We start from the raw sequence: 22,510 nt of genomic DNA on the forward strand, positions 1-22,510 counted from the left end.
TGTCATTCCTGCCAGTAAATGTGCGCTTCATGTCTAATGCGAAAGTGAAAGCATGCTGAAATATTACCTAGAGCTGTTTATACATTAGAAAAATTGACCGAAGTTACCATCTGATCACTTTTCCATATTTTAATCTTATAATATGTTGTATTAGGCCTGTTGTTTTGTTCATTTCTGCACTGACAGCTCGAAAGAAAGATCAACATTGTTCTGCTTTGCATATGAACTGAGACTGCATCAGATAGCAATGTCTCTCTATAATTTAAGCCTATAATGCAGAATTCTAGCCAATGTTTTTTAAATAGATTGATTAATTCAATAGATATATTTTTACACAACTTGACAACTGAAATGAGGCTCTGTATGAGAAAGTCTGACCTCTGATTTGTATTTGGTGACGATGTCTGTGGGTTGTTAAAATTAAAGTGCATACTTTCGCTTATAAAATATTATATACACGATTGCTCAAGTTTGGGGTCAGTATGATTGTTTAATATATAAAATAAGCTTCTCCTGCTCACCAAGGCTGCATTTATTGTATCATAAATACAGCAAAATTGTGAAATGTTGCACTATAAAATAATGTTCAAAAGTATTTTATAATTTAATTTAATTTATTCCAGTGATTTTAAAGATGAATTTTCAGCTTCATTGCTCCACACTTCAGAGTAATAGTAATAGTAATAAAAGCAATAATAATAAAAGCAAATAATGTCTGGAATAATAGTTTTATTTGAAACTACATACAATAAGAAAGCAGTTATTTAAACTTTTAATAAATATTTAGCAAATTTACATTTTTTTACATTTAATAAATGTCGCCTTGATGAACTGAATAATTTTCCTTAAAAAAAAAAAAAAAAAAAAACATTGCAAAAAATTTACGTACCGTAAATACACACCCACACCGACTCACTTACCCACCCACTCACTTTTTTTTTTTTTTCTTGGTGGGGCCAGTGAGAATTTGGCAACCACTGTCCCACAGTAAAAATCGGAACCTTAGCGTTGAACCCTGCTTATGATTCAGACCCGGGGATTGAGGGAAAAGTCCTCATTTAAAATGTTTATATGAATACGATTATCTTTTTAATTATATAAATTGTGGTTATCTGTATATGAAATTACGAATAACAAATGTAACAGGGCATTAAATTACTGTATATTTCTTTGCATTTTAACTTAGTAGACTATAAAATCATGCGTCTCCTCACGGTTTGTGTCTCATTTTGTGAGCTAACTGACAACAGTTGTCCCTCCTTCTCTCTTGCTGGTTACGCCCACACCTGTCCTTTGCTTGCGGAGCTCCACGCTCATTATAAAGCATCTTTTAAAAACATTCTGAGGGAGACTTGAACCGAAAGTGAGGGGGTGTCATGACCCTTTAAAGTACAAAGTAAACAATAAATCTAAATTTATATTGCCAACTGTACCAGCCTCGAGGGCAGTACACACACTTTACAAAAGAATTTGATGATTTCTTAATCGAAATAATTTTGGCCACAGATAAAATTGTAATTGTTGGTGAATGTAAGATTTAAATAGATAATGAAAAAAAATGCATCAAGTCTGGCCTTCCTAGAAATAGTCACCTCTGTTGGAGTGAAATTGCACATCTCAGAACATACTTCGGATGTAACATTATAATATGGTATAAATATAATTTCGAAGTTGTGTAGGAGAGTGATGACTTTTTAGATCACAATTTAATATCTTGTATTTTGTGCATTTATTGGTCTACATAACCAGCTACTGTAGCACTAATAATGACTTTGTCAGTAACCTACCTGATCTTTCTAATTTCCTTAGCTTTCCAGACAGCTGCAACTATTGATTCTGTCCTTTCTAATACATTAGACACAATTGCTCCATTATTTTTAGAAAAGATTAAAGAAAACAAAAAATTATGCAGTGGCGTTTTATGTGTTTTTTCACACGCAAGATTGATGAAAAACATATGCTGGATAAGTTGGCGGTTCATTCCACAGTGGCGACCCCAGATTAATAAAGGTACTAAGCCGAAAAAAAAATGAATAAATGAATGTTCTCAGAAGTTGGGAAACCTGTTCCTAACATTTTGTTTCAAACCCTACTTTTAGGACTTGTGTCTAAAACCTTTAAATTAGGTGTCATTAAGGCTGTAATTAAAAAAAGAGAAAGAAAACACTGCTTGATCCTATTTAATTAGTAAACTACAGATCCATTTCAAACCTGACTTTTCTATCAAAGATACTAGAAAAAGTTGAACCTACTCAATTATGTTCCTTCCCACAGAAAAACTATATTTGTGAGAAATGGCATTTGTGAGTTATGGCATTGCATATTATAAATGACCTGCTCTTATTGTCCGATCGTGATTGCATTTCTCTGTTTATATTGTTGGACCTCAGGGCTGCAATCGATGCAATTGATTATAACATTCTCTTTGAGTGGCTCGAATATTCTGTTGGTATAACTGCATTGTCTGGGCTCTGTTCATACTTATCTGAACATTATATATATATATATATATATATATATATATATATATATATATATATATATATATATATATATATATATATATATAAATATATATATATAATATTTTATTATTTATTTATAATATTTACAATATTTTATATATATATATATATATATATGACTTATACTTACCAAAGTAAATGTCGGCTTGTGTGCACAGCCATGACTGATTGTTGGGGTTGAGGCTGAGGGCATAGTTAACCAGCTCCTTTAAAGTGATGACCACAGCGTCAACATCCACAGACTGTAAACTGAATAAACACCAGAGCATTTTACACTAACATTACACTATCAAGCATGTACAGATATAAATACAGAAACATTTCTTCATATAATAAAGAAACAATTTTATTGGCTTTGATTTACTTTGTGAGAGATGAAGGCCATATGGAGATGTGCTCAGCAGTCACTTCATTGACTATATCATCCTAAAAACAAACAAACAAACAAACAAACAGCATTTATATATAGACATCAACTAAAATCAAAAAAGTAATCAGTGCTTTTGTGGAGAAACATCCTCTACACTGGTTACCACATACCCGTACAATACTGTGCAGCCGCACAAACAAAGAGATGAGTGTAGTCAAAACCAATGGCTCCTAAAAACATAAGAGTTATTGCAGATTAAATTTAAAGGTTTTAAAGCACAAACAAAACTTAACATTTTTATGCTTACCCGTATTTTTTTCACAAAAGTGATGAATTTGCTCCTAAAAGCATAAAAACGTGTAACAAAATATTAACCTAATTATTTACATAACATATATATAATACATTAACATAAATATATAATGCATAATTATTTTGCAAATAAACACTTTATCACAGGACATTGCAGATACCCAAATATGCTCTGTCTGATTTTTTTTTTTTTCCCAGGCAGCCATATAAAGCAGGAATATTTTATAATTTATTACTGTATTAAAATTTCCCTCTGTCTTACCGGGGCAGAATACCAAGAGATGACTCTCTCTGTTTAAGAAGGCTCACTCTGCTGTCACTGGTGCGTTTGTGCTGGCTAGAGAAACTGCAGATTTGCACAACCACTTCCCAAAGCTCTTTAGCTGTGCGTCTGCTCTCTTTAGGTCCTGGAAGTTCCTTACAGGTGGATGCTATCAGATGCCCAAGCTGTATTTGTTACAGTGTGAAAAGCAAAATACAGAAGTAAGAAATCTTAACCTGTGTAGAACAAAATGTGATTAGGACATTTTGGTCAGATACCTTTATATACGGATTGTTGTTGACAAGTGACTGGGGCACCTGTAGAGTCAGATACTCATTCTCCCTCCAGTTGAGCATGAACACAACACATTCCTCACCAACAGTCTGACGTAGTGGGAGATCTGCAGGTGTAAAGAACACATTGATAAATTACATCATCTTATGCAAAAAACAAACAAACAAAAAAAACAAATAAACTTTAATTTAATTTAATGACAAGTGATTCTTTATATCAACAACAGCAGCCAATTTTGTCAAAAGACCATAAACTCATTTTATTTCTGCACAATTTGGGTCCATGACACCACAAGACAGTGTTGGCAAAGAAACTGTAATTAAATGATCTGTTTTGACTATCAGCTATCCAGCTGCACCCTTAAGCAGATATTTTACAATGTTTTTACAAAGTTTTTAAATCAAAGAAAGACAGTTAAATCACTATGTAAATCACAATAACGGAATTCACCACGGCTACAGTGTCAGTAGAATTATAAATCATACTATTATACAACAGGAGTTTAAAATTCTGGATGTTAAATCATGTATATATGTAAAGTATCTATAATAGAAAATTTTTACAGGAGTATAAATTTACTTGGTGTGCATGGTGGGCATCCTGTCACATTTACCGCAAGTAGATGTGCAAAAAACAGCACAATAAGTGTGTGTGTGCATGTGCGTGCGTATGTGAGTGCGCGCGTGCATGTTGATAGGAGATAATAGGACTGATAGGATTTGTGTGTGCATGTTTTTTTATTAAAAAGTATTTCTAAAAACCTTAATGTTCATGTGTTTACAGCAAGACGGACTGTCTACAAATGGAGGAAGTTTAGAAGAGCACAGCATTAAATGCTCAATATGGTGAAAAAATCCTAGAGTGTCAGCTAAAGGCCTAAAGAAATCTCTGAGAAATCCACAATAAGTGAAACATTAAACAAAAGTGAAATTTATGTGAGGACACCATGGAGGAAAGCACCGTTGTTAAAAACAAACAAACAAAAAAAAATCATTTGAAGTTTGCAAAAAGCATCTGAAAGTTCCACAGCACTAGTGACAAACTATTTTGTGGACAGATGAAATCAAAATTGAGTTGTTTGGAGAGAACACAGAATATTTTATGTGGAGGGGAAAAAGTACAGCACACCAACATCAAAACTTCATCCCAATTGGAAAATATGGTGGAGGCAGCAAAGCATCCCCAAACCATGATGCCCCTCCCAGTTGGGATGAGGTTTTGTTGTTTGTGTGCTGTACCTTTTTTCCCCCCCCCACACAACACTCCACACATAGAACTTAGAGAGGATGGGTGATGCAACAAGACATCGACATAAAGCACAGAAGTAAATGAATAACAGAACGGTTTCAATATCAGAAAATACACCTTCTGGAGTCCAGACCTAAACCCAACTGAGATGCAGTGGCATGAACTAAAGAGAGTGATTCACACCAGACATCCTGAGAATATTGCTGAACTGAAATAGTTTTGTAAAAAAGAAAGGTCCAAAATCCCTCCTAACCATTGTGCAGGTCTGATCTGGAACTACAGAAAATGCTTGGTTGAGCTCACTTCCGCTACGGAAGGGTTAACCAGTAACTAAACTTATTTTTCATAATTAACATATGTTTTACTTGTTTAGCCACCCTACACTGTATATTTTTACATGTTGTGCTCAATAAAATATGAACAGATATCATAATTGTGTGGTATTAAATTAAGCATACTGCATTTTTCTACTGGTCTGACTTCTGAAGATCAGAAAACATTATCTGTGAAATCTATGCCTTAATACAAACAATCCCAAATGATTCACATAATTTTTCTCGCAACTGTATGAGTATTTACAAAAAAATACTATTTACATTTTTCAAATCTGTTTGCCTTATAAATACGATCAACATGACAGAATGTTTTAAGCTCAAATACTATACTAAAATGCTACATGCATTTGCTGACCCCAGGCTGTTAATACATTGTATGGAGTGCCTCAAGGATCAGTTTTAGGCTGCTTAGCTATTTACAATATACATGCTGCCTCTCTGAGACATTATTTGAAGGCATGAGATTAGCTTTCTGTTATGCAGATGATGCTTTATTTTAAATTACAACAAAAACCTGATGTGACTTCAGAAATGCATAAGCTAACTGAGTGTATTAAAGTTGAAAAAGTATGGTGAAAATTTTCTTCTTTGAATATCCGACAACTGTTACTTATTGAGCCCAAATCCTGTACACAGCAGATCCCAAAACTCAACCAGCAATTAGAGGGACACAATTTAAGAATTAATTCTACTGTTAAATTAAGTAAATTAAGCAAATAAACTTTTGAAAATCATATCTCAAGTCACAAAAGGCTGCCTTTTTTCATCTCAGAAATAGCACTTAGTGAAGAAACATGCTACGTCAGATGTAGTTCATGCTTTTATAACCTCTAGACTGGATTACTCTAACACTCTGCTGACTGGTTGCTCTGACATTTTCTAAAATTGTTGTCATATTCGATTAATAAATTTCACTTAGTGCCAAATGCAGCTGCTACAGTTCCTACCAGGTCTAGAAAATACAGATGTGGCTAATTAAAAACGCACAAGTAAATGACCGTTACGCAACAGTGTTCCAAAGAGCCATAGAGCATGGTCTAACAGAAAAAAGACATGACCAGCAGTGGGCAGTTATGCAACATCCTAAACTGATAGCAGGGCACATGGTGAGATATACTTAAGTTTATAGTGCAAAGGAATTAAAAACAGAATAATCATAATTCTCTCAGCAATAGTATTTTTTTAAATCATGGTTTGTTCACTGAAAAATAATTTTTCAAAATGTTGTGGATCAACTAAAAATTAAGATCAAAACACATCTCTGACTAGCCTAAAACTTGAATGCTACTAGGGGTTTGAATTTTATTACAAGCACTAAAAATAAATACCTCAAAAACAAAAAAATAGAACAAAAAGATTTTTGCTGCAAGCAAATTAACAAAATTTACTTTTAAACGCTGGAGGGAAATATTGTTATGCAGTTCAAAACAAAAATCAGAAGGATGACACCACGGTTAAAGTATTTATTTTAGACAGGTATCTTTTAAAACTATTTTAGTCATGCAAAGCTTATGTAGATTGTGTGCTCATGAATAGGTTTATATGCACAACAGTGTTTTTTAACCACTGAAAATGTCTGCCAAAAGATTGGCTATTTTTAAGTTGATTGATTACCTTTTACAGCATTATTAATATAGTCGGTTAAAAAACCTAAGCAGTCGTTTAGTTGTTCAAGTGAAAAAGGAGATAAAAACAAGCGATGTATGAGGATCAGTGAGGACAACTGAAAATAAAAAGTCACTCATTGTCTTGGTGACATGAATGTAGGTGTAATGCAAAAATATGACTGGATATTTCTGTTTTTAGCATTACTTATTTCTGATCAAATTTTTATTTAGTTTAATAACAAAACATAAGTAAATGTGCTCTTTCACCTAAGCAGCTTTATTGAGGTGAAGTTTGATTTATATTCACGCATTTGTTCATTTTTGAACAGTGACAGTCTGTGACACAGTTTTGGGGAAATGTAATTCCTGCACCTGTTGGCCTGTCAACAACTACGCTTGACAAAGTGAGTGTCTCCACAGAGTTTTCTAACTGGTGAATGACATGATCTAGTGTTCTATCTAATCAGTGCGCGTTCGTGTGTTCATGACTTAAAGAGGCGTGGGTTTGGACAGCAGGGGAGGGACGTAAAGTATCTAAGCTATTGCTACCATTCTGGCAGATCTTCTACTACACCTTTAACTAAACATTATTTGGGGTCAGTTGACATCTTAAAGGGCGACTAGTTTACCCCTTTTTTAAGATTTAATATTAATACTATGGTTCGTCTGAGTGTGACAGTCGATCTCAAAACAGCTTCGATTGGTCCACCATTTTTGTTGTTAAATTGAAAAAAAAAAAAAGAAAAAAAGGACTGGGTGTGTTTATATGTCCCCAATTTGACAGTTTGTACACTTTACCTATACATATTTCTGTCCAAACAGCTTGAAAAGTAGATTTTGCACCATCGGTGTCCTTTTAAGTAATGATAATATTTTATTTATAATGCACTTTTCTAAAACCAAAAAGCACTACAACCAACAGAGAATCTAAGCATGCAATAAAATACAAGGATTCAACATAGAAAAAAATAAAATATAAACACATTAGAATGATCAAGAATTTTAGAACGTTTTCAACAACAACTTAAAACTAGCTAGTGTGAAAGTATTCCTTACAAAGAACTAAATATCCCATGCTTGGTTCAAAACACACAAGCGGAGGTTGCCAGATTGACAACATCAACAGAAGCGTGCCTAACTATCCCCGCTAAAGCAAATGCATCACTGTCATCTGTGTGTGACTGCCGTCTGTGTGTGACAGCTTTACTAGCCAATTGAGTGAGCACACTTTCTTTCTGCTCAATCAGAATTGTGCAACCAAATTATGCAGAACGCCCACAATAAAAAAAAACAAACAGGAAAGCGCTGACACGTGGAATTATGGCGTCTGCCGTTTCAGAAGCATAAAAAAGCACCACAGGCAGCTATGTGAGAAGCGTCTTGCCTAAAAAAAGGGGCGTAGATTTAGCATGGATGGAGGGGACGTGGAGGGAAATCAACTATTGAAATGTCCCCGCCAATAATTTAATTAAAAATCGCGTTGTCAATATTAACCTGGACATAAGTCTTATCTCTCCTTGAGTCACACCTCTCCGAAACACATTTGAACATTGTGATTGGCTGTGCCTTTCCCTGCTGTCATGTGAGAGGCTGTAGCTGTGTTCAGAAAAGCAGCTCCAAAACAGCGCAGGGGAATTTCTTGTGCAAGAATAAGGTGTGTGACACACAAGGGTGAGGATAGCGGGAGCAAAAAGGACCTTTTTTTCAGTGAAAAGTGTAAGTCACTTAAGGTTCGCTACTGAATCCATTGTTTTCCCCCTATTTAAAGTGTATATATATATATATATATATATATATATATATATATATATATATATATATATATATTTATATTTTAGTGCTGTCAATCGATTAAAAAAAAATTAATTAATCGCAACTTTAAAAAAAATTATTGCGATCAATCACATTTAAAATACTGACACTTTTATTTTAGATTATTCAAATGTAAAATTAATGTAAACGCAAGACAAAAACTATTTAAATTCAAAATATAATTGTTTATTAGAATTTTTGTTTAACCTGTAACACAGATTTCTTCATGTAAACAACATACCCACAACAAACCATCAAGATCCTTGGTTTGACAGCCATATTTATTAAAGAAATTAAAACACAGGCATGTTAATGACATTTAAATTTCAAAACAATCAATGCCAATAACGAAAACATTGACTTCCATGTTGGATTTTAAGTGGACTGCAAAAAAAAAAAAGCCAAAATATAGGAATTGCAGATAGGGAAAATGAAAAATTATAATAATAAACTATAGAATACAAACTGTTGCACTCATTGTAAAGTTTTATTGCTGTGAGTTGAGAACATTAGTTATAGAGTAGAAACAATTTTGCTTAATCCTCCTTTACATTCATCCAGTTGCTAAGACTAGGAGTATCCCGCAAGTGCACAGAGACTCCCAAATGCCCGCATATGAATGATAATTTCTCACAAACCGGTCATTAAACACATTGCACGACCCTCTCCCCTGCATCCCACCTAGCTCTTCAGGTAGCCTATGTCGCGCGCAACTCATCCCCACCGTCCTTCAGGTGCGTCTCGTGCGCACACGCCCTTACTCAGATACGTCGATCACTCCACCCCTGACACAGACACAGACACACACAGACAGACACACACAACGCGCTACAGACGTTTTGGCCTCAACGGCCTTCCATACTGGAGCGACTGCCCTCAGATTCAACACTCATGATCACGTTCATCAAATTTGCTTCAACTAAGCGTCCTAAAGTATTACTGTATTTCACAAGGATTCTGACACAACAACGCGAAGCATACGCTTTCGTTGCGTTTAATGAGAAAACACGCTAAACTTGGAGGGCTCATGCTGAAAGGCAGAGTAATGCCCTGTCTTTGACAGCTCGCGACTTCACCAGAGACTGAGTACTTTCACATAAGACACCAATACTCAGATTTTAATATGATTAAGATTATTATATATTTTAAGTTTGACTGCATAAGGGGCCGATTGAATGCACCTTTGCGTTAAGAGGGGCATCTTTTGCATGCGGCTCATCCCAGAGCAGCAGTTTGTGTTGTCAAGACAACTAGAGAGAACTTTTAAAGAGCCTGGTTTCCGCTACATTCATTCTTCTATGGCGGGGACCAAAATGCATCCCGCCACGGCTACATTACCCATTCAAAACATTCAGTTATTGTTGTTGTTGTTTTTAATAGCGGATTGTAATCTTATCAAAACTTATTAAAAGGTAAGTGGATTATAACAGCGCAAACTTTTTTGTAACCGTATAGTGATGTGCGCAATTGTTTAATCCTTTGGGGTTACGTGCTGACTGGCTGACAGGTGCGCGATGCGTGAGGCCAGCAAACACGCAGAAGCTTTCAGTTAAGATGAACACAGTTTCTATAGTTATACTTTATATGCAGAGTCATACTTTATCTATAAATAATCACTCTATCTTGCTGAGGTTTATAGCCGTTTCGCTTTACTTCAGGACGCATTATTGCCGCTCTAAAGGTCTAATCCAGGGGTCTCAAACTCGCGGCCCGCGGGCCATTTGCGGCCCTCTGTGCAATATTTTGTGGCCCGCGCCGACCGCTGTACACTGACAGAATCAGAGTCTATCTGTACACAGTGGTCACTGGCATTCCCCGCCTGCCGTGTAAACAAAGGGGCGGGGATGCCGGTGACGTCACCACGCACCCCGCCCCTCTGTTAGACGCTGTGACGGGCAGGAAGTGTTAGGAGGGAACTCGCGCCGGCCAGAACCAAGGTAAGCTGTTCCCGCCCCTGCCTGCCACTTAGCTACCTATCTGCAGCCTGCCACCTACCTAGCTACAGCCTGCATTTTATATATATTATAGGTAGATACAGACTGGTACAGACTGATGTGACTGGACTGGGGGTGTTTTATTTATACATATATACGCCTTTTTTTTAGGTGAGGGGAGGCACGTGCACACATAGGGCTCAACCTGTGCAGTGCACATGCCCTTTTTAGTCTTGGATAGAAAGTGCCCTTCCAAAATGATCAACAGTGCCCCCGCGACGCGGCACACCTTCGGTCCCGCCCTTCAGTAGGCGCGCGACAACACAGCTGATCAGTACGCGCGCGATAACACCGCTATTCAGTGTGCGAGCATCCACTCTGCAGTGGGTGAGGGAATGGAAGTTTTGAGTGAATTCCCCCAAGCCATACTGAGGGTCTCAACTGCTTCCGCTCTAAAGCCAAATGTGGTTCAGATTTGTGAGAAGAAGCGCTGTCAAGTCTCTGGCAGCAAGGAGTAGGCAAAAAATGCCATGTTCAGAAGAACTGTTCAAGGGCGTAGGTTTGCGCTTGACATTGGTGGGGACTGGGGACGAGTCACCCCCGCCAAGAATGAATATTGTTTATATATATATATATATATATATATATATATATATATATATCATTATTATAATATATATATTATAATAATATAGCCAGTTTGTTATTTGCCTATAGGCTTCAGTTTTTAATTTAAATCAAGTTTTAACAGATTTCTCAAAGAAAATTATGATAAAAAAATGTATTTTAAAATTAAGTATATTTACATATTTGAAGAGTTTAGATTCAAAAACCTCTAAATGCCATTTCATATTTTCTTCTAAAATTAGCATTTTTTTTCCAACTCCTGTGTGTGGACTCAGTGATTTTACTTTTATAGTGACAAATACATTATTTTCATTGCCTTTAAAGTGAAATAACTCAACATAAAGATACAAGGCTGAGAAAAATGCTCATTTTACATGACATTTAGAGGTTTTGGCATCTGTACTGTACTTCATTACTTTATTCTAAGAATTTAAAGTCCTAATTTCTAGTTCAAAGTATTTTTATTATTTATAAAACTGTAATAAAACTTACAGTTTAAATGTGTAAATAAAGCAATTTGACAAAATCGTAGGAAATAGTTTTGGTACATCAAAAAGTGTAGTTATAATAACTATCCAACAAGATTACCCAGCAAAAATTAGTTCTTAATATGTCACTAAAATGTCATATTTATACCTCAATTAAGCAGAAAATCAGGTGAATAACTGCAAAAAGGTTCAGTTTTTCAGAAAACAAATAACCCCTTTCAATAAACTGGCTACAGGCCTGAAAGTGTCAAGTTAAAATAATGTTTATTAACTGATGAAGAGAGAGTTTAATAAAGACTTTCGTTCATTTTTCGTACAAATTAAACATGTCTCATAGTATTATTAAAAAATGGAGCACAGGCTGTAGTTTTTCTGACAAATTGTTTCAACCAAAATTGGAGATGTTACTCTAAGAGATTAGGAGAACTGGCAGGGTCATATACGTTTACATGAAGGTGTTTATTCTGCAGTTAGTTTTCAGGGAATATTATTGTTTACAGACTAGTCTGCTTTAACGTTAGACTGGACGTAAAAGCGGTGAAAACACTAGCATAACGGCATTATCATGATGGACTCATTGAGTAGCGAACTTGAGTTTATGTGACTTACACTTTTCGTTGGAAAAAGCTCTTTATATCCACCTCTTCTTGCTACCTCCATCCTCACTTGTGCGAGGCACACACCTCACACATCGGGAAATTCCCCCCCGCGCAGTTGTTTTGGCGCTGTTTGTATCTGAAACTATGATCTGAAAGCAGCCACTCACATGACAGCAGGGAGAGGCACAGCCAATCACAATGTTCATATGTGTTTGGGGGCGGTGCGACTCGAGGAGAGAACGTGATTTAACCCTTTCGGCATGTCTAGGTTTATACTGACAGCGCCATGTTTTTAAGTAATAATTAAATTATTGGTGGGGACATTTCGGTAGTTTGTGGATATTGGTGGGGACACGTCCCCACCGTCCACCCTAAATCTACGCCCCTGGAACTGTTCATAATCTTCACTCAATGTTCTATTAATGTTCAGGACACTTCATGTTCAGAAGAAATAATTAAAACTGTTAATAATGACATTTGAGGACTTTTTTTTTGTGAAATCCCTTATGCGGCCCAGCCTCATCCAGACTTTGCCTCCTGCGGCCCCCAGGTAAATTGAGTTTGAGACCCCTGGTCTAATCGCTGTTTTAAGTTATCCAGAGCTGTATGAATGTACAAATCTTGAATATCATAATATTATTAAATATTACAATTTTAACAACATATACAGCAACACTTTTGCAAAATCGATACCCAGCTGATTTAGTTGTTTCATTAGAGGACTGCGCTTCTTTTCTTCTTTTTTCCTTGTCAACATAAAGGCAGTGAGGTGCGCCTCGCGTTTTTGGAATGAAAAAAGCACGTTAGCTGTGATCAGCCACTTGTTCAACTGCAAGACATACTTAACTTGCGGGACGATAACCCGTGCCTACAGACACATTTGCCAAAGAAGCAAAATGGAAGAAGAATATTGCTGTATGATACAGACGTGTTGATGCCATAAAAAGCGCTGATGTTCCTGGATCTGCATCATAAACGCAACAAATAGGCTCTACCTTTTATTTTACAGCATATAAAAGCATTTATGCACATTAATGCAATATCATATTTAAACAACAAAGCTGTTTACAAAAAGTCAACATATGCACGCGTTGTTGTCTTTTCATCACGCAGCATGCGCACTTGAGCCGCGATGGAGAGAAAGGAAACCATATAGTAAGACATAATCTTTAAAATAATGATTTCTATTAAAAATGTAAAAAGGTTTTGTGATTACAATAATACAAGCGGGGCATTAAATAAATGCATATTTTCCGTGGAGCGAGCGATTTGTGGAAGTCTGCTATTTTATTTAACGGAAGACAAAAATATGATTGGAAAAAAACAGCCTATGCCTGTTATAAAAAATAATTAGTCAGTGTTTTCTTTTTTTAATATAAATTAATTATTTAAGTGTAAAATAATTTAGGGCAGTCCTATTTATTTTATTCATTTTATCTAGTTTATTCTGCTCTTCTGTGCTAAACACTGAATGTGCGTGAAAATGCTCTGTTGTATTGTTCTACTATTAATATGCTAGCATATAAAAATAAATCAGTATTTTATGCAATATTTAATGTGTCAGACACAAAATAGACACGTCAATTTGTTTAATATAAAATTAATAGTAATTATAGTATAGTAACCGATTAATGAGCGGCGGTTGTCGGTTAGCAAAATTAACCGAAATGTGCATCCCTAATATATATATATATATATATATATATATATATATATATATATATATATATATATATATATATATATATATACATACACTTTAAAGAGGGGGAAAATAATGGATCCACATTACATCCACATTCAGTAGTATTTGTCTCTCCTACTTAGGGTAAACAAACACTTGATACATTTATACAAACAAATCTACTTTAAAATGTCTCGAGCATCCGCTTGTTGCTTTAGCCTGCTAGCACTGCTAGTCAGCTAAAGCTACCGACTTCTTTCATTTACTCATTGCCTCACTTACTGTCTTTGCTCTTTTCCCTGCGCAATGTCGCTTGTGTGTCTATCCTTGAGTGCAGGAGAAGCATCAATGGAGGTGTTGGAGCTGGAAGCAGTAGAAAGCCAGATTCACAAATCGCGAGATGATGCAAGAGCAGCTCCGGAAAAAAAGGGCCTTGCTTGGTGTGCCGTGCACTGCAGCTTGTTCATCTGAGGCAAGTGTGCGATACAATCTCAACACTTTGTCCACCCCAACCCGGTGCGTTTCTCTGTCCAGGCCCAGCGCATCAAGGACACGGTTTACCCAGGGGTAATTTTCTCTGGCACCTGGCTACCATGGCCCTTGGGTATAGTTGCGTAAGGTGCATACCAGGTCATGGGGCAGAACGTCTCCTCCTCCTGTGTTCGACATCTCCATGGAGAACCACTTCGCCCTTCTCTGCAAGACGGGTTGCGATGTGGCAATCATCACTGACTCCATTGTTCACAAAGTCCGCACTGCTTCCACTAACAACGTACACACACATTGCTTTCCCAGTGATAAGGATTCCTGTGTTAAGGATGTTTCTGCTAAGGTACCTAAGCATTGGCGAGAGCATCGGAGCTGTCGTCCTCCACATGGAGACGAACAACACCGGGCTGCGGTAGACAGTGATCCTGAAATGGCACTTCAGGAGCCTGATCGAGACAATGACACACCTCGCCCGCCACGCAAATCATCATTTCTGGATCGCTTCCTACCTACCATCGAGGAAATTAAAGGTTCAGTACACTTTTTGCTCTGAATGAATGGCTATTAACAAGGTGTAAAGAACAGAAGTTGCTCTTTACTAATAACTGGAATCTTTTCTGGAAGCGTGCTAGGCTTTTCCGTGCTGATGGGCTGCACCCCAGTCAAGCTGGAGCTAAACTCCTGTCAGACAACATCTCCAGCATGCTTCGTTCAATCTGACTAGTAAGTGAAAATTCACAAAATTCACATTTTAGCCATATAGACTCTTGCTCATCCCACTTAAATAACAGTAATGCACTACTGGCTAACCCTATAGAGACTGTGTCTGTTCCTTGTAATATTAGATAAAAAAATAAACTTTGTGTGCTCTAGAAAAAAATCTATTAAAAATTAAACCAGAAAAACTGCAAAAAAAGTGAAAATACAAATTTCTTAAAGCTTGGTTTGCTAAAAATCAGGTCATTAGCACCTAAAGCACTTATCATAAATGAAATAATAAAAGTTAACAATTTTAATGCACTCTGTCTTACTGAAACCTGGCTGAAACAAAATGACTATATTAGTTTAAATAAAGCAGCTCCTCCAGGAATCTTATATAAGCATGAGGCTCGTCAAACTGGATGTGGTGGCGGAGTTGCATCAATCTTTATTGATATTCTATATGTTAATCAGAAAAACGGACATATGTTTAACTCCTTTGAAGTACTGACACTTAATGTTATGCTTCCGGATATAATAAAAAAAAGTTATCTCTCGCTTTAATCACCATATATAGATCCCCAGGACCCTATGTCAATTTTCTAAGAGAGTTTTCTAATTTTATTTCTGACTTACTAGTTAAAACTAATAAAATGCTAATTGTAGGAGACTTTAACATCCACATAGATGATGCTAACGATACATTAAGGCTCAAGATGATAGACTAACTACATTCACTTGGTATAAAAAAGCAAAACGCTGTTGGTTCAACCCATTGCTTAAAGCATACATTAGATCAAATTTTTTCTCATGAAACTGGTCATTGATGTAGACATTATCCCACAAAGTGATGATATAACAGACCACTACCTCTTACTATATAAGCTGTGTTTACCTGAAATTAGCAGATCCATACAGATATATCAATTTGGTAGAACTATCGTCCCGTCCACTAAAGATGAATTCACAAATAACTTGCCTGATCTTTCTCTATTTCGAAATGTACCCGCAAATGCAAATGACCTTGATTTAGTAACCAGAATTATGGATGCTATCTTACTAACACACTAAATATTGTGCCACCCATCCAATTAAAAAAAAACTAGAGAGAATAAAACTACACCATGGTATAACAAGTCAAGCTGTGTTAATACCAGACGTGGAACGTTTGGATAAATAGGGTTAGGCTGAGCAACAAATTCACTGAGCAACAGACGCTTATTCGCGTTATGGGCAGGGCTTCTGTGTGCCCGGTGACTCTAGCTTCGTGCTTGATGGCTAACATGGATTTTATTGAGAAAATAATTGTTTATGTGCTTTATGAGGGCTGAAAAACAGCCTCGATGCGTTTGGGACTGTGTCTGAGTGCACTAGATCCTATCAGAGCTCTGTGAGCTTATAAACTCCTCCAGAAACTTAAGCTGGATGATGAAAGCTTTCAGCGGTGCTTCTGACTGAACAGAGCCCAGTTTGATAAACTGTTGTCGGTGTGTGCAGGAGGATTTTCCCCCGGGACACCAACAACAGGCGCTACGTCATAATCAAGCCCCCACAAAATTATCCACTGAAGTTTAGATTTTTGAACTAATGGATTTGCACGAAACGCATAGAACGTGCAAAACGATCTATTCACACAGTGCCATTCGTGCAATTCATACTGCAGGATGTCTATTCGCGCCTTTGCATTGACTTCACATGTAAATCACTCGTGCTTGATGCTTCTTCCGCGTCTGGTGTGAACACAGCATCACACTTATGCTAAGCAAGCAGTGCCCTGGAATGTAAGTGGTAAAAACTAAATTAGAGGTCTTTAGAATTGCATACAAACACAATATGTCCACCTATAGGAGGGCTCTAAAATCTGCCAGTGCTGAGTACTTCGGCAAACTGATAGAAAAATAATCATATAAAATCTTATATTTTTATTTAACACTATTGCTAAATTAACAAATAATTTGTCATCTTTGGAACAAAATGTCACACAGCAAATCAGTAGTGGTGACTTCATAATTTTTTTCAGTGATAAAATAGAAGGCTTTAGACAGAAAATAGAAATTGTTAAACTTTCTGCACCGCCTTATCCTTCAGATCCATTAAACGTTCCACTGAATCAAAACAAACTACAGTGCTTCAAAATCATAGAACAGACAGAGCTAGATAAAATTATAAATGGTTCTAAACCAGCTACATGTATGTTAGACCAAATGCCAACAAAATAACTGAAAGAATTGCTACCTGTAATATGAGAACCTCTTCTTAACGTTATCAACTCTTCTTTATCTTTAGGCCATGTTCCAAATCCTTTTAAGCTAGCTGTTATTAAGTCTATTATTAAGAAACCACAGCTGAACCCCAGCAACTTAGCTAATTATAAGCCTATTTCAAACATTACATGTATGTCTAAAATGCTAGAAAAAAAGTTGTGTCTGCCCAATTATGCTCCTTTCTGCAGATGAACAATGTTTTTTAAAGTGTTTCAGTCAGATTTCAGGCCCCATCACAGTACAGATAGTGAAAATAACCAATGATTTACTCTTAGCTGCTGACCAAAGATGCATCTCGCTATTAGTTTTACTTGACCTTAGTGCTGCATTTGACACCATTGATTCCAGGGACAGGCTCTACAATGGTTTAAGTCATACTAAGCTAACCGTTACCAGTTTGGAAATATAAATGGACAGCTTTAACAAGACTGGCCAGTAAAGAATGTGGTGCCTCAATGATCAGTTTTAGGCCCTTTGTGGTTAACAAAATACATGCTACCCCTGGGAGACATTATTAGAAGATATTGGATTAGCTTTCACTGCTATGCAGATGATACTCAATTAATTATTTTAACTAAACCTGATGAGTCAGCTCAATATCCTAGGGGTTAGCATGCCAACATATGGTGCAGTAGCACGTCAGGGGGTTCCAAGTTCGAATCCCGGCTTGAGGACATTTCTTAACCTTACCCCACTCTCTCTCTCTCAAACTTTGTTTCCTGTCTCATTACGGTCCTGTCAAATAAAGCCAAAAAGGCCAAAAATAAATCTTAAAAAAAAAAAAAAAAACTAAACCTGAGGAGATGAGACACCTGAACTGTCTTAGCTAAATGAGTGTATTAAAGATGTTAAAGACAACTTTCTTCTCTTAAACCCAGACAAAACAGAAGTATGACTTATTGGGCCAAAATCCTGTACACAGCAGAACTCACAACTCAACTTGATATTAGAGGGATGCAAAGTTAGCATTATCTCTACTATAAAAGATCTGGGTGTTATATTAGACAGCACTTTAACTTTTAAAAAGCATATATCATGTCACAAAAACTGCCTTCTTTCATCAGAGAAATATTGCTAAGTTACAAAGTATGCTATCCATCTCAGATGCAGAAAAGCTAGTTCATGCTTTTATGACTTGGATTACCGAATGCCCTGTTCGCTGGTTGCCCAGCATTCTCTATTAACAAACTTCAGCTAGTACAAAATGCAGCTGCCTGTGTTCTTACCAGGTCTAGAAAATATAATCACATCACCCCAATTTTATCCTCCTTACATTGGCTGCCTGTCAATGTGTCATCTGGCTCCTGTATATCTAACCAACTTACTGCCTCGTTACAATCCAACCCGCTTTTTAAGATCTCAAAACTCAGGGCTTCTGGTAGTACCTAAAATAGCAAAGTCGAGTAAAGGAGGTCAAGTCTTCTCATTTATGGCTCCTAAACTCTGGAATAGCCTTCCTAATAGTGTCTCAAATACATTCTTGCAGTTCAAAAAAAGATTAAAGACCTATCTTTTTAGTAAAGCATAATGCATCACATAGCGGCATGATGCATAAATGTGCTCCATGCAGGTTTTTGCATCTCGTTTATATACACAATGAATAGCAGCTACGCTAATTTTTCTCTTTATTCTCTATTTCTACCTGGGGACAGTCATTCCGAGGCCACCAGAGATTATGCAGCTTCACTGATGCGATCCAAGACATGTGAAGAGATGATACCAAGGTTTTCATAATCCCGGACCAGGCTGGATCTGAGCGGCTGCTGCGGTGGTCATGGAGGAGAGGAGAGCATGTGACTGATTCCTGTGAGACTCCAGGGACAGACGAGTCTTCGTTAATGTCCAACGTTCTCCAGCCCTCAGCACCTAGACTGCAGCTCTGAACAAGACGTTTGGCCAAAGGAGAAATGGTTGTGCCCAACTGAGCCTGGTTTCTCTCTAGGTTTTTTATCTTCACTTTCGCTAATTGGTGAAGTTTTGGATTAGCTCTTTAGTGTTTGGACTCTCAGCAGTGAATATTAAACCACACTAAACTGAACTTAAACTCTGAAAACTGAACTGACACTGTTTCAATTCACTATATTCTTCATGTGAAGCTGCTCTGACACAATCTACATTGTAAAAGCACTACAGAAATAAAGATAAATTGAATTGAAGAAAAATAAACAGCAATTCCAATAGGGCCTACGGTCAGTAGGTACTTGGTCCCTACTAATAATAATAAACGGAGCAATTCCAATAGACCATATGCACCGTAGTTGCTCTGTCCCTAATAATAATAATAATAATAATAATAATAATACTACACTGAGCAATTCCAATATGATCCACGCACCGTAGGTCTTTGGTCCACTAAATAATAACAAACAAATTTATTCAATGCAGAAGTGTGCTCGTTTTTGAGATTGTTTTAGAACTTTCGATTCAGTTACTAATGGAAGAAATGTATAGAAATAAAAAATGGTCAAACAACTTGCTCTACAAACAAGAGTGTTCATGACAATACAGACAAAACAAAATAATAAAAAATATCAGTTTGCAACGTCAAAAGCCACAACAGTTTTTAATGTATTAAAAATAAATGAAAGTGAATTAGACCGGATGTCTCAAGCCAAAATAATTCAAATGGCTATGCCCGCTTGTACGCGAAGAATAAAGCTTGTTTCACATCGCAAGCACACATGACGCGTGAACAGAGCATGTTTTTTTGGCATTCATGAAACAGATTAGAGTTTTCTTACTGCACACAGAAGTAACGCGTCAGCACTAGGCGTGATTGTTGCTAAAGCAGCAGTGTGCGATAGTTTTGGCACTGGGTCTATTTAGGCCGCACTGCTCATGCTCAATTAAAGTGACAGTGTATCGATAGTGACCAAAACACATTGAATGACAGTAAAAAGTAGCAATTTTACAAAAAACAAAAAAACAAATGTAAACAATTTTAGTATCAGTTTTGCTTAAGTTGCACACTAGTGTTGCAGGAGAGGGGAAATAGAAATAGAAGTGGCAGCTTTAAGACTGCTATTTACGGGAGTTGTAGTCCATAGCAAAGTGTATTGTGGGTAGTGTAGTTCAACACGCAAGCTGGATGATGTGAGCTCGCTGTGTGCTGTGCAGTAGAAGTAGAGGAAAAAAGTTTTATTTGGCTCTGTTTTATGTTCAATCAAGTAATTTCACCCAGGAGCTGTTTGCACTGTGAACCTGACAACAGTAAAATAACTAAAAGAAGGGCATGCATTGATTACTTTTGTCAGTCTCATCCTTTGCACGCCGCTGGACATTACTAAAGCAGTGAAAGAAACACTAGTTTGAGCATATATAAATATCATTATTATAACTATAGGCCAACAACATCCTGACAATCAAAAACAGGCTGTTTGAAACAGGAGTTAGATGAATAAGGTCTACGAATCGTAGATGCTCGGTCCCTAATAATAATAATAAACGGAGCAATTCCAATAGAGACCAATCACCTACGGTGCATAGGCATAAGCATAAAAAGCATAAGAATAGGTTTAAAAAAAATGGATAACTAATTATCAGTGTCAATTATATCAGTCCATTATATCAAAAAATTGCGGCAGCCCTAGTATCCGCATACACAGACACATAAAGTGAGCAGTCATTCTGCTGTGGCAAAAGGGAAGGAACTAGCGGGGGAAGAAAGTGGAGAAGAGAGCTGTTCATTTACTCATCCTAATTACAACTCCTGCAGATACTGCAACTTATGGGTTATGAAAGTAAACTTAATACCATGTATCCTCATTTCCAGATATCCTCGAACCCTGCTGACCAGGTCAGGTGGAGGTCTCACTATTCTGCCTTTGGCAGTGCCTTCCTCATGTGCTCTAACCTCCATCAGCAGTAGTTCATTAAGCATGACCTGACGCAGCTTTGGAGAAAACTCTGTCACCAGCTCCAGGCATGCCGTAAAAAGCTGACAAGCATGTACAAAATCCTGAAACAACAACAACAAAAAAGAGCTGGTTGAAATTGCAAACAACAAACCTGACATCTAAACTAAATGTTTTATTTACTTATCTGAAGTAAATAAATTAACACCTACCCACAATAGAAAACTAAGTACAGTACAACAATTTAAAAACATGTAACATCAAAAAAATTTTCTTTTAGTTACATATGGGCACATTACAAAACAACCCACCTCTACATTTCAAATGCATACAATAAGTAGTCAGAATAAAAATGTTAACAGTTAAAGGTGCTGTGAGTAAGTTTGTGACTCTTGTAAAGAAAAAAAAAACATAATATGCTTGCATATATTTAAGAACCATTAACATACTTGTATACCTGAACAATAATAATAATAATTCATTTTATTTATAAATGGCCTCTTTCTGGATACCTAAGTTCGCCTTACAGTAAGCATCAGCAGACATGCTAAACAACTTAAACATTACTAAAAACAATCATTGACCAAACAATTTAAAACGCAATAGCGAATATAAAAGAACATAATAAAAACATGATAAAAAAAATTGTTAAGTAAAAGCCTGCTTAAAAAGATGGGTCTTTAGACGTGATTTAAAATTGTGAAGACTATCACTGCTCCTAAGATCTACTGGAAGTGAGTTCCATAGCCTAGGAGCCATAGAGCTAAAAGATCTGTCTCCCATTTTGCTCAGTCGAGTGCGAGGTGGTGCCAGAGTGAAGTTGTTAGCTGACCTAAGGGTACGAGAAGGGGTGTAGATATGGAGAAGTTCAGTGAGATATTGAGGAGCGAGATTATGAAGTGCCTTGAAAGTTAGAAGTAATATTTTAAAATCAATTCGATACTTTACTGGAAGCCAATGAAGCTGATAGAGGAGTGGTGTGACGTGCTCGTAAGATGGGGTCCAAGAGATGACACGAGCTGCATGGTTCTGAACCAGTTGGAGTTTATGGAGAAGTTTGGAAGGAAGTCCAGAAAGAAGTGCATTACAGTAGTCAAGACGTGAAGT

The 22,510-nt window shown here is 36.7% G+C and overlaps 1 protein-coding gene and 2 long non-coding RNA genes across 9 annotated transcripts in view; 2 read left to right on the forward strand and 1 right to left on the reverse strand.

Annotated features, from left to right (window-relative positions):
- Positions 1-22,510, forward strand: part of LOC147832527 (uncharacterized) — an 845,986-nt gene that overhangs the window by 509,775 nt on the left and 313,701 nt on the right. The window lies entirely within an intron of this gene.
- The window catches only part of ints8 (integrator complex subunit 8), a 158,695-nt gene that overhangs the window by 23,403 nt on the left and 112,782 nt on the right, over positions 1-22,510 (reverse strand). For 5 of the 7 annotated variants that reach the window (XM_087294416.1, XM_087294418.1, XM_087294417.1 and 2 more), the window contains 7 exons: positions 21,303-21,507; positions 3,748-3,869; positions 3,470-3,654; positions 3,203-3,236; positions 3,066-3,125; positions 2,890-2,951; positions 2,656-2,774 (listed from right to left, as the gene is read on the reverse strand). In XM_087294416.1, the coding sequence (XP_087150542.1) occupies positions 2,656-2,774; positions 2,890-2,951; positions 3,066-3,125; positions 3,203-3,236; positions 3,470-3,654; positions 3,748-3,869; positions 21,303-21,507 (787 nt within the window). Of the gene's footprint in view, positions 1-2,655; positions 2,775-2,889; positions 2,952-3,065; positions 3,126-3,202; positions 3,237-3,469; positions 3,655-3,747; positions 3,870-19,191; positions 21,508-22,510 lie in introns of all 7 variants that reach the window. The other 2 variants (XR_015515915.1, XR_015515916.1) reach the window with 2 other exon arrangements.
- The window catches only part of LOC147839580 (uncharacterized), a 175,132-nt gene that overhangs the window by 7,530 nt on the left and 145,092 nt on the right, over positions 1-22,510 (forward strand). The gene's annotated exons all lie outside the window — the stretch shown is intronic.

The sequence above is a fragment of the Danio rerio genome, chromosome 19 (genome assembly GCF_052040795.2).
Source record: "Danio rerio strain M-AB ecotype USA chromosome 19, GRCz13ab, whole genome shotgun sequence".
Taxonomy (NCBI): domain Eukaryota; kingdom Metazoa; phylum Chordata; class Actinopteri; order Cypriniformes; family Danionidae; genus Danio; species Danio rerio.